The following is a 13,515-nucleotide window of genomic DNA, read 5'->3' on the forward strand; positions in this document are numbered from 1 at the left end:
TAACTGAAGACAAATGATACACACTATACATATAACAAAGGGATACAATCTTAATATATAAAGAGCTGCTTTAGATTAATAATAAACCCACAGGAAAATAAAGTACATAAATAGGCAATGCAGAGGCTAAAGCCATCAGTGGTCAGGGGTATGCAGATTAAGACAGCAGCGGCTCTTACTTAAGGATTCCTGGATTGTTAAAAATTTAAAAGATTGATGTTATCAGGTATTAGTGAACGTATGGGTAATAGTATATTTTTACATACATTTGGTGGGATTGAAAATTACTGTAAAGCTTTGGGAAGGGAATTTGGTCATTCTTTTTTTTTCTTTAAACATCTTTATTGGAGTATAATTGCTTTACAATGATGTGTTAGTTTCTGCTTTATAACAAAGTGAACCAGCTATACATATACATATATCCCCATATCTCTTCCCTCTTACGTCTCCCTCCCTCTCACCCTCCCTATCCCACCCCTCTAGGTGGACACAAAGCACCAAGCTGATCTCCCTGTGCTATGCAGCTGCTTCCCACTAGCTATCTATTTTACATTTGGTAGTGTATATATGTCCATGCCACTCTCTCACTTCGTCCCAGCTTACCCTTCCCCCTCCCCATTTCCTCAACTCCATTCTCTACATCTGCGTCTTTATTCCTGTCCTGCCCCTAGGTTCTTCAGAACCATTTTTTATATTTTTTAGATTCTATATATATGTGTTAGCATACAGTATTTGTTTTTCTCTTTCTGACTTACTTCACTCTGTATGACAGTCTCTAGGTTCATCCACCTCACTATAAATAACTCAATTTCATTTCTTTCTATGGCTGAGTAATATTCCATTGTATATATGTGCCACATCTTCTTTATCTATTCATCTGTCGATGGACACTTAGGTTGCTTCCATGTGCTATTGTAAATAGAGCTGCAATGAACATTGTGGTACATGACTCTTTTTGAATTATGGTTTTCTCAGGGTATATGCCCAGTAGTGGGATTGCTGGGTCATATGGTAGTTCTAGTTTTAGTTTTTTAAGGAACCTCCATACTGTTCTCCATAGTGGCTGTATCAATTTACATTCCCACCAACAGTGCAAGAGGGTTCCCTTTTCTCCACACCCTCTCCAGAATTTATTGTTTGTAGATTTTTTGATGATGGTCATTCTGACTGGTGTGAGGTGATAACTCATTGTAGCTTTGATTTGCATTTCTCTAATGATTAGTGATGTTGAACATCCTTTCATGTGTTTGTTGGCAATCTGTATATCTTCTCTGGAGAAATGTCTATTTAGGTCTTCTGCCCATTTTTGGATTGGGTTGTTTGTTTTTTTGATATTGAGCTGCATAAGCTGCTTGTATATTTTGCAGATTAATCCTTTGTCAGTTGCTTCATTTGCAAATATTTTCTCCCATTCTGAGGGTTGTCTTTTCATCTTGTTTATGGTTTCCCTTGCTGTGCAAATGCTTTTAAGTTTCATAGGTCCCATTTGTTTTTGTTTTTATTTCCATTTCTCTGGGAGGTGGGCCAAAAAGGATCTTGCTGTGATTTATGTCATACAGTGTCCTGCCTATGCTTTCCTCTAAGAGTTTTATAGTGTCTGGCCTTACGTTTAGGTCTTTAATCCATTTTGAGTTTATTTTTGTGTATAGTGTTAGGGAGTGTTCTAATTTCATTCTTTTACATGTAGCTGCCCAGTTTTCCCAGCACCACTTATTGAAGAGGCTGAATTGTATTGTATACAATTGAAGAATTGTATATCCTTGTCTCCTTTATCAAAGATAAGGTGACCATATGTGTGGGTTTAACTCTGGGCTTTCTATCCTGTTCCATTGATCTATATTTCTGTTTTTGTGCCAGCACCATACTGTCTTGATTATTGTAGCTTTGTAATATAGTCTAAAGTCAGGGAGCCTGATTCCTCCAGCTCCATTTTTCTTTCTCAAGATTGCTTTAGCTATTCAGTGTCTTTTGTGTTTCCATACAAATTGTGAAATTTTTTGTTCTAGTTCTGTGAAAAATGCCTTTGGTAGTTTGATGTGATTGCACTGACTCTGTAGATTGCTTTGGGTAGTATAGGCATTTTCACAATATTGATTCTTCCAATCCAAGAACATTGTATATCTCTCCATTTGTTTGTATCATCTTTAATTTCTTTCATCAGTATCTTATAGTTTTCTGCATACAGGTCTTTTGTCTCCCTAGGTAGGTTTATTCCTATGTATTTTATTCTTTTTGTTGCAATGGTAAATGGGAGTGTTTCCTTAATTTCTCTTTCAGATTTTTCATCATTAGTGTATAGGACTGCAAGAGATTTCAGTGCATTAATTTTGTATCCTGCTACTTTACCAGATTCATTGATTAGCTCCAGTGGTTTTCTGGTAGCATCTTTAGGATCCTCTATGTATAGTATCATGTCATCTGCAAACAGTGACAGTTTTACTTCTTCTTTTCTTATTTGGATTCCTTTTATTTCTTTTTCTTCTCTGATTGCTGTGGCTAAAACTTCCAAAACTCTGTTGAATAACAGTGGTGAGAGTGGGCAACCTTGTCTTGTACCTGATCTTAGTGGAAATGGTTTCAGTTTTTCACCATTGAGAATGATGTTGGCTGTGGATTTGTCATATATGGCCTTTATTATGTTGAGGTAAGTTCCCTCTATGTCTACTTTCTGGAGTGTTTTTTATCATAAATGGGTGTTGAATTTTGTTGAAAGCTTTTTCTGCATCTATTGAGATGATCATATGGTTTTTCTCCTTCAATTTGTTAATATGGTTTATCACATTGATTGATTTGCGTATATTGAAGAATCCTTGCATTCCTGGGATAAACCCCTCCTGATCTTGGTGTGTGATCCTTTTAATGTGCTGTTGGATTCTGTTTTCTAGTATTTTGTTGAGGATTTTTGCATCTATGTTCATCAGGCACTGAAACCAAATCAATATACAAATGGAAAACAAGCTGAATGTCCATCAATAGGAGAATGGTTGAATAAGTTATGGTACCTTCACATAAAGCAAGAAATATGTGGCAGTTTAAGGACAAGGGAAACAATGAGATACTATTGCACACACATTAGATTGAGAAGGATGCAAATGTCTCAAAGTGCAAAGTGGGTCAGTGATGTAGGGAAACAGCAACTCAGGAACAGCTCTTAGGGTGAAAATTGGCAGAATCCCTTTGGAAAACAGTTGGCAATATTTAGAAAACTTAACACGTGGTCTGCAAACTTTGGTGTCTACTCCTAGGGATGTTCCCTAGAAAAACTCATTCAGGAGAGCACCAAGAGACAAGACATATGTGGAAGCTTATTGTGGTGTGGCTTGCAACAGCCAGAAATTAAAGACCACCCACACATCCACCAGCAGGGAAGTGGGTGAACACAGTGGTTTACTTACATGGTGGTGCACTACACAGAAGCTAAAATGAATGGATGACACCTATCTGTGTCAACTGGCTGCTCTTTAAAACAGAATGACCACTGGAAAAAAAGCAAGTCACAGAATGATTAGATTAAATGATGTAGATTAGATGAAAACACATTCTGCTGCGTGTGTGTGTGTGTGTGTGTGTGTGTGTCTGTGTGTGTATGTGTGTGTACCACGCAGGTATATGCAGTCATAGTGAGAGAACATGGATGCTGGGTTATGACCTGTGTGGGATTCTCCATGTCCCTGCCTGGCTGATTGAGTGACGAGAGCCAGCTGGACTTGCCAGCTTTTGACATACTGGAGATTATTCTTAGTTGTTACTTCCAAACTCTAATCTGGAAGCCTGTGAGTTCATATGAAAGAGGAACTATAAGAATATGCAGACGGTGCAAAATTCAGTGTTTCCTGAACGGAAGCAGAGGAGGAGGTCTGAAAAGGACAGATGAGTAGAAGGAGGAAGAAACGATGATTAGATCTAAGAAAGGGGCAGACTATCTCACCAGAAAACCTTCTGCCCCATTCCCTAGACCCTGCCAGAGCCCCGTCTCTGTAAAACCAACACACCACTGAATCCACCTCTCCCTGGGGAAGGGGTGTTTCTCAAAGGGTGCTGCATGGAGCAATCGTTCTGCACGAAGCAATCGTTCTGCACGATGTTAAGAGTCGTATGTCAAATTCTCTTGGGACACACTGGGTTTTTTAAAAAAAAAAAAAAAAAAAAAGAGGGCTTCCCTCGTGGTGCAGTGGTTGAGAGTCCGCCTGCCGATGTAGGGGACACGGGTTTGTGCCCCGGTCCGGGAAGATCCCACATGCCGCGGAGTGGCTAGGCCCGTGAGCCATGGCCGCTGAGCCTGCGCATCCGGAGCCTGTGCTCCACAACGGGAGAGGCCACAACAGTGAGAGGCCTGTGTACCGCAAAAAAAAAAAAAAAATTAACCAGGGTCCATTACCCCAGAACTTCTCAGAATCCTCAATGTTTATGTGCATTGTGAACCTCTAGAAGGGGGATGTGATAAACAGTTTCCCAAACTTTTTTTTACCATGGGACCCTCTTCTGGGGAGAAAGTTTTGGGACCAGTTGCTCCAGTGCACACTTTGGAAAATACTGGGTTAAGACAAAATGCCTGTAAGACTGATTTATCAGTCATTAACTGAATCAGTGTGGAACTGATAAGATTTGCTGTCCACTCTCTTAACAGGACACAAACTAGCCTGATTCTCTGGAAGCTGTTTAACTCGCCACAGTCTAGGACTCCCTCCTTCCACAAGGCCAGAAGCACGTGGAGTGCTCACTCTAGGGGCTTTCCCTGGGTGGTTGAAGTGGGGAGGGAAGCTGTGGAAGGGGCATATGAACGCCAGCCCTTTAGGATGGGAATGGGCGGTGCATAGCTCTTGGACAATGCCTTGTGCACTGCACCAACTACAAAAGTCTCAAAACACATCATATGGTGCCTGAGCTGAGAGGCTTACTCACAAATATTCTACAACAGATTGCAAATTCATAGACCCTTAACATTATACACTGCATTAACAGATTATTCTTCCATACCTGGTACCAAAAATCATAAAAATTTCATTAAAAATTTTTATTTTGGAAAAGAATATATAAATATATGTATGTATGTGTATATATGCACTCACACACTCACATATGCATAAAAATGCACAAGACATCTGTATAAGCAACATCCAGATCGAGAATCAGAACATTGCTAGTAGCCTCCACACCCACTGCCCACTCAACCTCCCCGATCACCTTGATTTTGTGATAATCGGTTCCGGCTATTGTTTATTGTTCCACTGCTATACAACTTTGCCTAAGCAATAGAATTTCAAACCTCATGGACTGGCCGGACATGTGTCTGGTTTCTATTCCTTAGCACTGTGTTAGTGAGGTTTGTTCATGTTGCTGTGGGTACCAACAGTTCACTGCTCCTCCTGCAGCGTAGAGTTATCACAATTTATTTATTTGTTCTACTTCTGATGGACATTGGGTGGTTTCCATTTTTTTGGCTCTCATAAATAATACTGTTGTGACCATCTGTGTACATGTATCCAGGTGCACCTGCACACCTGGATTTAGATCCAGGAGTAGAATTTCTGAGTCAAAGATTATAATGTAGCTTCAGTTTCACCAAATATTGCAAAACTGTGTTCTACGGAGGTTGTTTCAATTTATATCCCTGTCAGCAGTGTATGAGTCTTCCCATCCCTTCATACCTTCTTCAACACTTGGGTATTGTCAAGTTGTTTCAGTTTTGCCCGTGTGTGTGTGTGTGTGTGTGTGCAGCAGTAGTAGCAGTAGCTCATTGTGATCTTACTTTTGATTCCTCTGATAACAAATGAGGTTGAGCACCTTTTCGTAAACTTGCTGCTTATACTTTGTGCAGTGACTGAAGTGTCCATTTTTCTACTGAATTGACAATGCTCTTCTTGTAGATTTGTAGGGGTTCTTGGTACATGATAAATAATAATTCTTGTCCATCACTCTGTGAACTTTCTCCTCACTCTCTTTGTGGTGTCTTGTAGTGAACTGAAGTTCCTCACTTTGAGATAGGTGAGTTTATTCTTTTCCTCTATGGTTAGTACATTTTGAGTCTTGTTTGAAAAATCTTTTTTCTTTGAGGTCATGAAGAAGAATCTTCTATAGTTTAAAAGTTTTATAGTTTTGCCTTTAACATTTAAGTCTATTCAACCCAACAATGAGTTTTCTGAATGATATGATGTAGAGTCCAATTTCTTCTCCTTTTTCTCTTCCTCCACTTTTCTCTCTCTGTTCTGTATGGATTCCCAATAGTCCCACACTACTCATTGTCAGAGCCTCTGTAATATATCAAGTATCCATGTGTGTATGGCCCTGTTTCTCATTTTCCATTCTGTTTCATGGAAATGTAAGTTTTTGAAGGAACGGGGGATAGAGCTAAAGATAATTTTGAGACTGAGGCAATCAGCGGCCTCAGTGGGGATTTCTCAACCACTGGACAGCAGTGGGTCCATGAAAGGGGGAAAGAATAAGGGGCTAAGAGAAAAGAGATGTCTTTACAAATTAGAAAAGTTAAAAAAATAGAAGATACCACTCAGCTACAGCAAGGATTAGTGAAATAGGTATCTACACACTGATCATGAAAAATGGTTAAAGATTTTTGAAGAGAAATTTGTCTATATATACTAATAACTTCTACTATTTGACTTAGTAATTTCATTTCTGGGTATCTATCCTGAGGAAATACTTAATAATACACAAAAAAAGGAAAGATTTTCACATTGTTTATAAGAATAAAAAATTAAAAACCTCCTAAATGTCCAGTCAGGTTGGTGTTTAAGTAAAGTATCGTGCATCCATACAATGAAATATTATATAAAAACTAGAATCATGTTTGTGATGAGATTTTTTAAATATGGGGAAATGATTTTGCTATACTTCCAAGGGAAAAAAAGGAGGCTGTCAACTCATGTATACAATATAATCCCAAAGAAATAAAAGTGAAAATGGATGGATTACAGGTATTTTTCCTGCTTCTACATTATTCCCCTTCTCTTGCTTTACTGGATTGAAAAAAAAAACAAAACCTGACATATTACATATTCCTTGTAAGAATTGGAACTATAGAGGAATATGTGAAAAGTGTAACAGTCATCACTCTCCAAAAGCACCCCCCAACCCCCGCCCCTGCCCAGTTAACCATGCTGACTGTTCCTTCCCTTGGAAGGAGTCTCAAACTCAAATGTCTCCAGGGGCCAAAGTAGGAAATGAAAGAAGCCTTGATATAGATGATAGACTGGTGTTAGACTGGGGAAGCCTAGAGAATGAGCCCTGTTTACTCAGAATTCCACAATGACCCATTAAACACATTTATAGGCTGGATACAGTCCACTGACCACCACTTTCCAGACGTGCACTCTTGCTCATGTATTATTTTTAAAAACAGTTATATTGAGATATAATTTACATACAATAAAATTCATCCCTTAAAAGTATCCAATTATGAGGTTTGTAGCATATTTACAGAGTTGAGCAACCATCACCATAATCTAATTTTGGAATATGTTCACCCCAAAAGAAACTTTGTACCCATTAATGGTCATTCCCCATGTCCCACCCCCAACTTTCAGCTCTAGGCAACTACTAATCTACTAATGTGTGTCCATAGACTTGCGTCTTCTGGACATTTCATATAAATAGAATCATATACCATGTGGCCTTTTGTATATGACCTTTTCATTTATTATAATGTTTTTGAGGTTCATCTATAGTTTAGCATGTATCCATAGTTCAATGCCAAATAATATTCCATTGCATGGGTATACAGCATTTTATTTATCCATTCATCAATTAACAGAATTTAGGCTGTTTCTACTTTGGGGGTATTATGGATAGTGTTATTATAAATATTTGTGTATAAGTTTTTTTGTGTGTGTAGAAATATGATTTCATCAGTTTTGTGTAAGTACCTAGAGGTAGAAGTGCTAAACTGTTTTCCAAAGTGGCTGCTTCATTTTACATTGCACCAGCAATATATGAGGGCTCAAGTTTTTCCACATGCTTCATAGCACTTCTTATTATCTGTCTTTTTAATTCCAACCATCCTAGTGTGTGTGAAGTGGTATCTCATTGTGCTTTCAATTTGCATTTTCTTGATGACTAATAGTTTTGAGCATCTTTGCATGTGCTTATTGGCCATTTATATATTTGCTCTGGAGAAGTGTTTATTCATTCCTCTTTATGGCCAAAATATATTCCATTATATAGATATACCACTGACATTCATCAGTTCATGAACATTTGGGTTGTATTCACCTTTTGGCTATTATGGATAATGCTATAAATATTCATGCACAGGTATATTTGTGTGAACATAAGTTTTCATTTCTCCTGGGTATATGCTTAGGTATGGAATTGCTGGATCATATGGTTACTCTGTGTTTAATAGATTGAGGAACTACCAGACTGTTTTCCAAAGCAGCTGTTACATTTTACATTCCCACCAGCAGTGTATGAGGGTTCTGACTTCTCCACATCCTCACGTTGTTATTGTTTGACTTTTTGATTCTAGCTATCCTCGTGAGTGTGAAGTGGTATCTCACTGTGGTGCTGATCTGCATTTCCATGATGAATAATGATGTCAAGCATCTTTTCATGTACTTATTGGTCATTTGTATATCTTCCTTGTAAAAATATCAATTCAGGTCCTTGCCGATTTTTAAATTGGATTATTTATCTTTTATCATTAAGTTGTAAGAGTTCTTTATGTACTGGATCCGAGTCCCGTATCAGATACATGATTTGCAAATATTTTTTCCCATTCTGTGGGTTGTTCTTTCACTTTCTTGGTGGTGTCCTTGAAGCATAGAAGTTTTAAAATTTGATGACATCGACTTATCTGTATTTCTTTTGTTGCTTATGCTTTCATGGTCATATATAAAAATCCTTTGCCAAATTCAGAGTCATGAAGATTTATCCATGTTTTCTTCAAAGTTTTATAGTTTTAGCTCTTACATTTAGGTGTTTGATCCATTTTAACTTAATTTACTTATGTGGTGTGAGGTAAGGGTTCAACTTCATTCTTTTGCACGTGGCTATTCAGTTGTCCCAACACCATTTGTGGAAAAGACTTCTTTCCCCATTGAATGGTCGTGTTGCCTCTGTTGAAAACTAATTGACCGTAAGTGTAAGGGCTTAGTTCTGGGCTCTCAATTCTATTTCATTGATCTATACGTCTATCCTTATGTGAATACTACATTGTCTTGACTATTGCAGTGGTGTAGTACTTGGGATATTGAGAAGTGTGAATCATCCAACTTTGTTTACTTTTTTTTCAAGATTGTTTTGACTACTCTGGGTTCCTTGCATTTCCATATGAATTTTAGAATCAGCTTGTCAATTTCTGCAAAAAAGTCAGCAGGGATTTTGATAGCGATTGTGTTGAATTTGTACATTGCTTTGGGGAGTATTGCCATTTAAACAATGTAAGTCCTTTGGTCCATGAACATGAGATGTCTTTCATCTTATTTAGCTCTTCTTTAATTAATTTCAACAGTATTTTGTAGTTTTCATTGTGTAAGTCTTAAACTTCTTTTGTTAAATTTATTCATAAATATTTTATTCCTTTTGATGCTATTGTAAATGGAACTGTTTTCTTATTTTCATTTTAAATTATTGATTGCTCACAAATAGAAAACAACTGAATTTTGCATATTGGTCTTATATGCTGCAATATTGCTTGTTTTCAGTTCCAATGATTTTTTTGGTGAATTCCTTAGGATTTTCTACACACAAGGCCATGTCCTCTGTGAATAGCAATGGTTTTACTTATTGTTCTCCAATACGGATGTTTTTTCTTCCTTCTTGTCTAATTGCCCTGGCTAGAACCTCCAGTACAATGTTGAGTAGAAGTGGCAAAAGCTGATATACTTATCTTGTTCCTGGATCTTAGGAGGAAGGCATGCAGTCTTTTCCCATTAAGTATGATGTTAACTGTGAACTTTTTGTAGATGCACTTTATCAGGTTGAGGAAGTTCCCTTCAGTTCCTATTTTTTGAGTGTTTTTTAAAATTTTTGTCAAATGCTTTCTTGTGTGTCTATTAAGATGATCATGTATTGTTTTTGACCATGTATTTTTTGTTCTTTCTTCATATGGTATATTACATTAATTGATTTTTGGATGTTAAACCAACCTTGCATACTTGGAATCAATTCCACCTCTTCATATTGTATAATGTCTTTTATGTGCTGCTGGATTTTGTTTGCTGATATTTTGTTGAAAATATTTGTATCTATATTCATAAAAGATATTGATGTGTAGTTTTCTTATGACGTCTGGTTTGGGTATAATACTGGCCTCATACAATGAGTTGAGACAAGTTCTCTCCTTTTCTATTTTTTGGAAGAGTTTATGCAGGGTTGGTATTAATTTTTTAAATGTTTGCTATAAGTCACCAGTGAAGCCATATGGGCCTGGGCTTTCCTTTGTAGGAAGTTTTAAAATTACTTAGTAGGAAGTTTTAAAATTAATTTAAAGTTAGTATTCACTCTCTTTTCTTGTGATCAGTCTATTCATTTGATTTGTTCTTGAGTCAGCTTTGGCAGTTTCTGTCTAAGGCATTTGTCCTTTTCATCTAAGTTATTTAATTGGTTGGTATACAATTGTTCATGCTATTCCCTTTCATTCGTTTTAATTTCTGTGAGGTTGGTATTGATGTTCCCTCTCTTATTTCTAATTTTAATAAATTGAGTCTTCTCTTTTTTCTTAGTCTGTTAGCTAAAGATTTGTCAATTTTCTTATAGATTATGTATCACATTTATAACTGAATTATTATAAGAAGACATAAAAAGTGAAGGGTAATTCCTACAATGGGAGTGGGAGAACATCAAGGTGAATTCAAGCCTTTACTGTCCCATTCCTCCTAAATGCCAATACGGTTGATCCCAAGTTTTTCATAACTCTTTCACCATCTCTGCCTGGAGTGGTGGTAAGGTGGAACTTGGGTATTGAGGAGCACTGAAGGGATCTGGTCCCTTGGTCATCATGTACCAGAAATGATGGGCCATAAACTGTGGGCAGGCTTATGCCCCCGAGATAGAAGACACCATGGCCCCAAGCCATTTGGTCTGATGTCAGAACTCACCGATACTCTTTTTGCCGTGTTTCCAGTTCTTTACGTCTGTGCTGCTTGAGAATGTGAATTTGGTCATCACAGGCCAACTTTGCTGTGAGAAAAGGACATGGGTGAGAAGAGCCTAGGGAAGCACATTAATAACATCCAGTTTTCAGGTTTCCCTCAGACACCCTTCCTGAGCCAAGTGCTTTATGTGTATCGTCTCATTTAAGCCTCGGAACACTCCCTCATTTTATAGCAAAGAAATGGGGGCGTGGGGAGGTTGAATAGATTTGCCCTTGAACTTTACCCAAGGTCACAACCTAATTAGTGGATTTTCAACACAAGACTCAAATCCCATGCTGTTAGCTAACTCTCTTTATAAAAGACAAATCCAGTTCCTCCTCCTCCTGTCTGCTCACTCAGCAAGCCTGGGGGCTCTGAACCTCGGGGTTCTGAGAATCACATCCAGATACATAAGCCAGGCTTGGTTCTCATCGTGAATTACAGGAAGGCAGACCAATGATTCTCTGGCAGGCAGTGTGCCCATCTCTGGCCTGCCTGTGGATTTCCACCTGGGGGCTCCCAGGACACTGCCTTTGCCAAGAATCGTGGGGCCCCTGGTGCAGAGCTGCTCTTCCACTTCAGAGGAAAGGCATTCCGTGATCTTTGGTGGATCTCTTCAAACCACTTCAGGGCAGTTCATTCCTGCATTTCTCACGCAGAGCAGAAATGGCCACTGCGGGTTTCCATGTTGCCTGAGAGAATAGCAGGGACTCATGGCTCTTGTGTTTCTAAGTCCAGTTGGTTGCTTCCTGGAGAAATGTGTGACTTAAGATTCAATACACAGATGCTGACACTGTCCAGTTTCCTGTGGTGGCTACACAGAGGAAGGAGAATGGAGCTTATTCTAAAACAGCCTGTCATGTCCTAGAGTGTGGGCTTTAGAAGAGATGTTCTTGGGTTTGGGTTTGGACTAGGGCTGTGTCACTTACAGCTGTGTGACCTTGAGCAAGCTGCCTTAGCTTCTTCCCATGTAAAATGGAGATAATAACGCCTATTTCTAGGGCCATGGTGAGGATTTAGTGAGAGACTGCAGCAAATCACTCCATACAGTGCTTAGGACCAGTAAGTGCCTAGTAAATGGGAACCATGGTTATCACTGTTGTCCTTATAATTATCATGGACCTGAGCGTCCTCTTCCTCCCTCTAAGCCGGACTTCAAAGGTGTCTCATCTTTCATTTCAGCAGTGGGCAGGTGGCTAAGGGCACGGTTGGTCACACTTCTCAGGGCCTTTAGAGCAGGAGAGGTCAGATCGAGATTACCCTTTATACTATTATTTAGGGTAAAATCAGTGAACACAGTCAACGGAACCCCGACTGGCAGGATTCCAGAGCATCTCCTGGAAAGGGGGCCTCTGCAGTGAAGAGCTTCTCCAGCTCTCTGTGGTGAAGAGCCGGCTTTTTAAAACTTCCATTCCATCACAGACTGACATTTTTGTAAATAAGTGGGGAGGCTCTAGGCCATTGAAGGCAAGGTGAGTATTAAATGTAACAACAGCTGTCACTGGCACATTCATCATCTCTTATCCACCCTTAAAGAACCTGCCTATTTCTCAGGCACCTTGCTCTGAGGAGCTGTATCTCTTTAGCTTTACTGTATGAATAAGTCAGAGAACGTGTAAAATTGCAACCTACCAAGTTTCAAATGGCATATAGCATCCTTCTTCCTGGCCCCACTGACTAACAGAACTTCTGGGAACAAGGCAGGTGACAAAGCCTGAACTGACTACAGCAGAGTTCAGGGGGACAGATTCCAAAAGACTGATATGAGTCTTTCACATAGATGCTTGGAATCCCTGGGACCACAGTGACCCACTGATCTTCCTCTTTGGGCCCCAGTGCCAAGCCTGGGACTGGAGCTGCCTCAGGCAGAGGTGCAATGGGCCAGAGAGCTCTGTGAGGCTCAGAACTGTTGGGTGCTGGTCTGCAATGAGGTGAGAACAGAGGTTGAGTGTACAGGTTTACAAACTTAGAGTAACTTGCTAAAATACTTCTGACTGTTGCATCTGATAATAAAAACAGGGCTTGTATTTTGAATGGCTTTGGTTTGTTTTTTATTTCATTTTTCTAGTAGTTAGTTTTTATTGTATTTTACAAAAATGTCAGTCACCACAGAGAGAGCCCTCTGACTTCTATGGTCACCCCAAGTGCAGTGGTGAAATATTAGATTCCAGAGGTTTCTATGTGGTGAGTGATTGAATCGCTTGTGGGCTGGGCCCCCTCATTTCCAGGTTGGCCAAAGGGTTGGTTGTCGTGCCATGTGGTGGACCAAAGATGGCCACAAATTCTTTGACATTCCTTTCATTGAGAGGAGGTCTATGTTCCCCTTGAGTCTGGGTGGGCTCTGTGACTGCTTGGACCAATAGAATGTGGTAGAAGTTACACTGGGCCAGTTTCCAGGGCCAGCCTTGAAGAAATTGACAGCTTC

The 13,515-nt window shown here is 39.2% G+C and overlaps 1 protein-coding gene across 2 annotated transcripts in view; it reads right to left on the reverse strand.

The window, feature by feature from the left end:
* Positions 1-13,515, reverse strand: part of ALOX5 (arachidonate 5-lipoxygenase) — a 54,641-nt gene that overhangs the window by 31,281 nt on the left and 9,845 nt on the right. For both annotated transcript variants that reach the window (XM_004283377.4, XM_033412111.2), the window contains exon 3: positions 11,055-11,136. In XM_004283377.4, coding sequence (XP_004283425.2) covers positions 11,055-11,136 — 82 coding nt within the window. The remainder of the gene's footprint in view (positions 1-11,054; positions 11,137-13,515) is intronic.

The sequence above is a fragment of the Orcinus orca genome, chromosome 14 (assembly GCF_937001465.1).
Source record: "Orcinus orca chromosome 14, mOrcOrc1.1, whole genome shotgun sequence".
NCBI lineage: Eukaryota > Metazoa > Chordata > Mammalia > Artiodactyla > Delphinidae > Orcinus > Orcinus orca.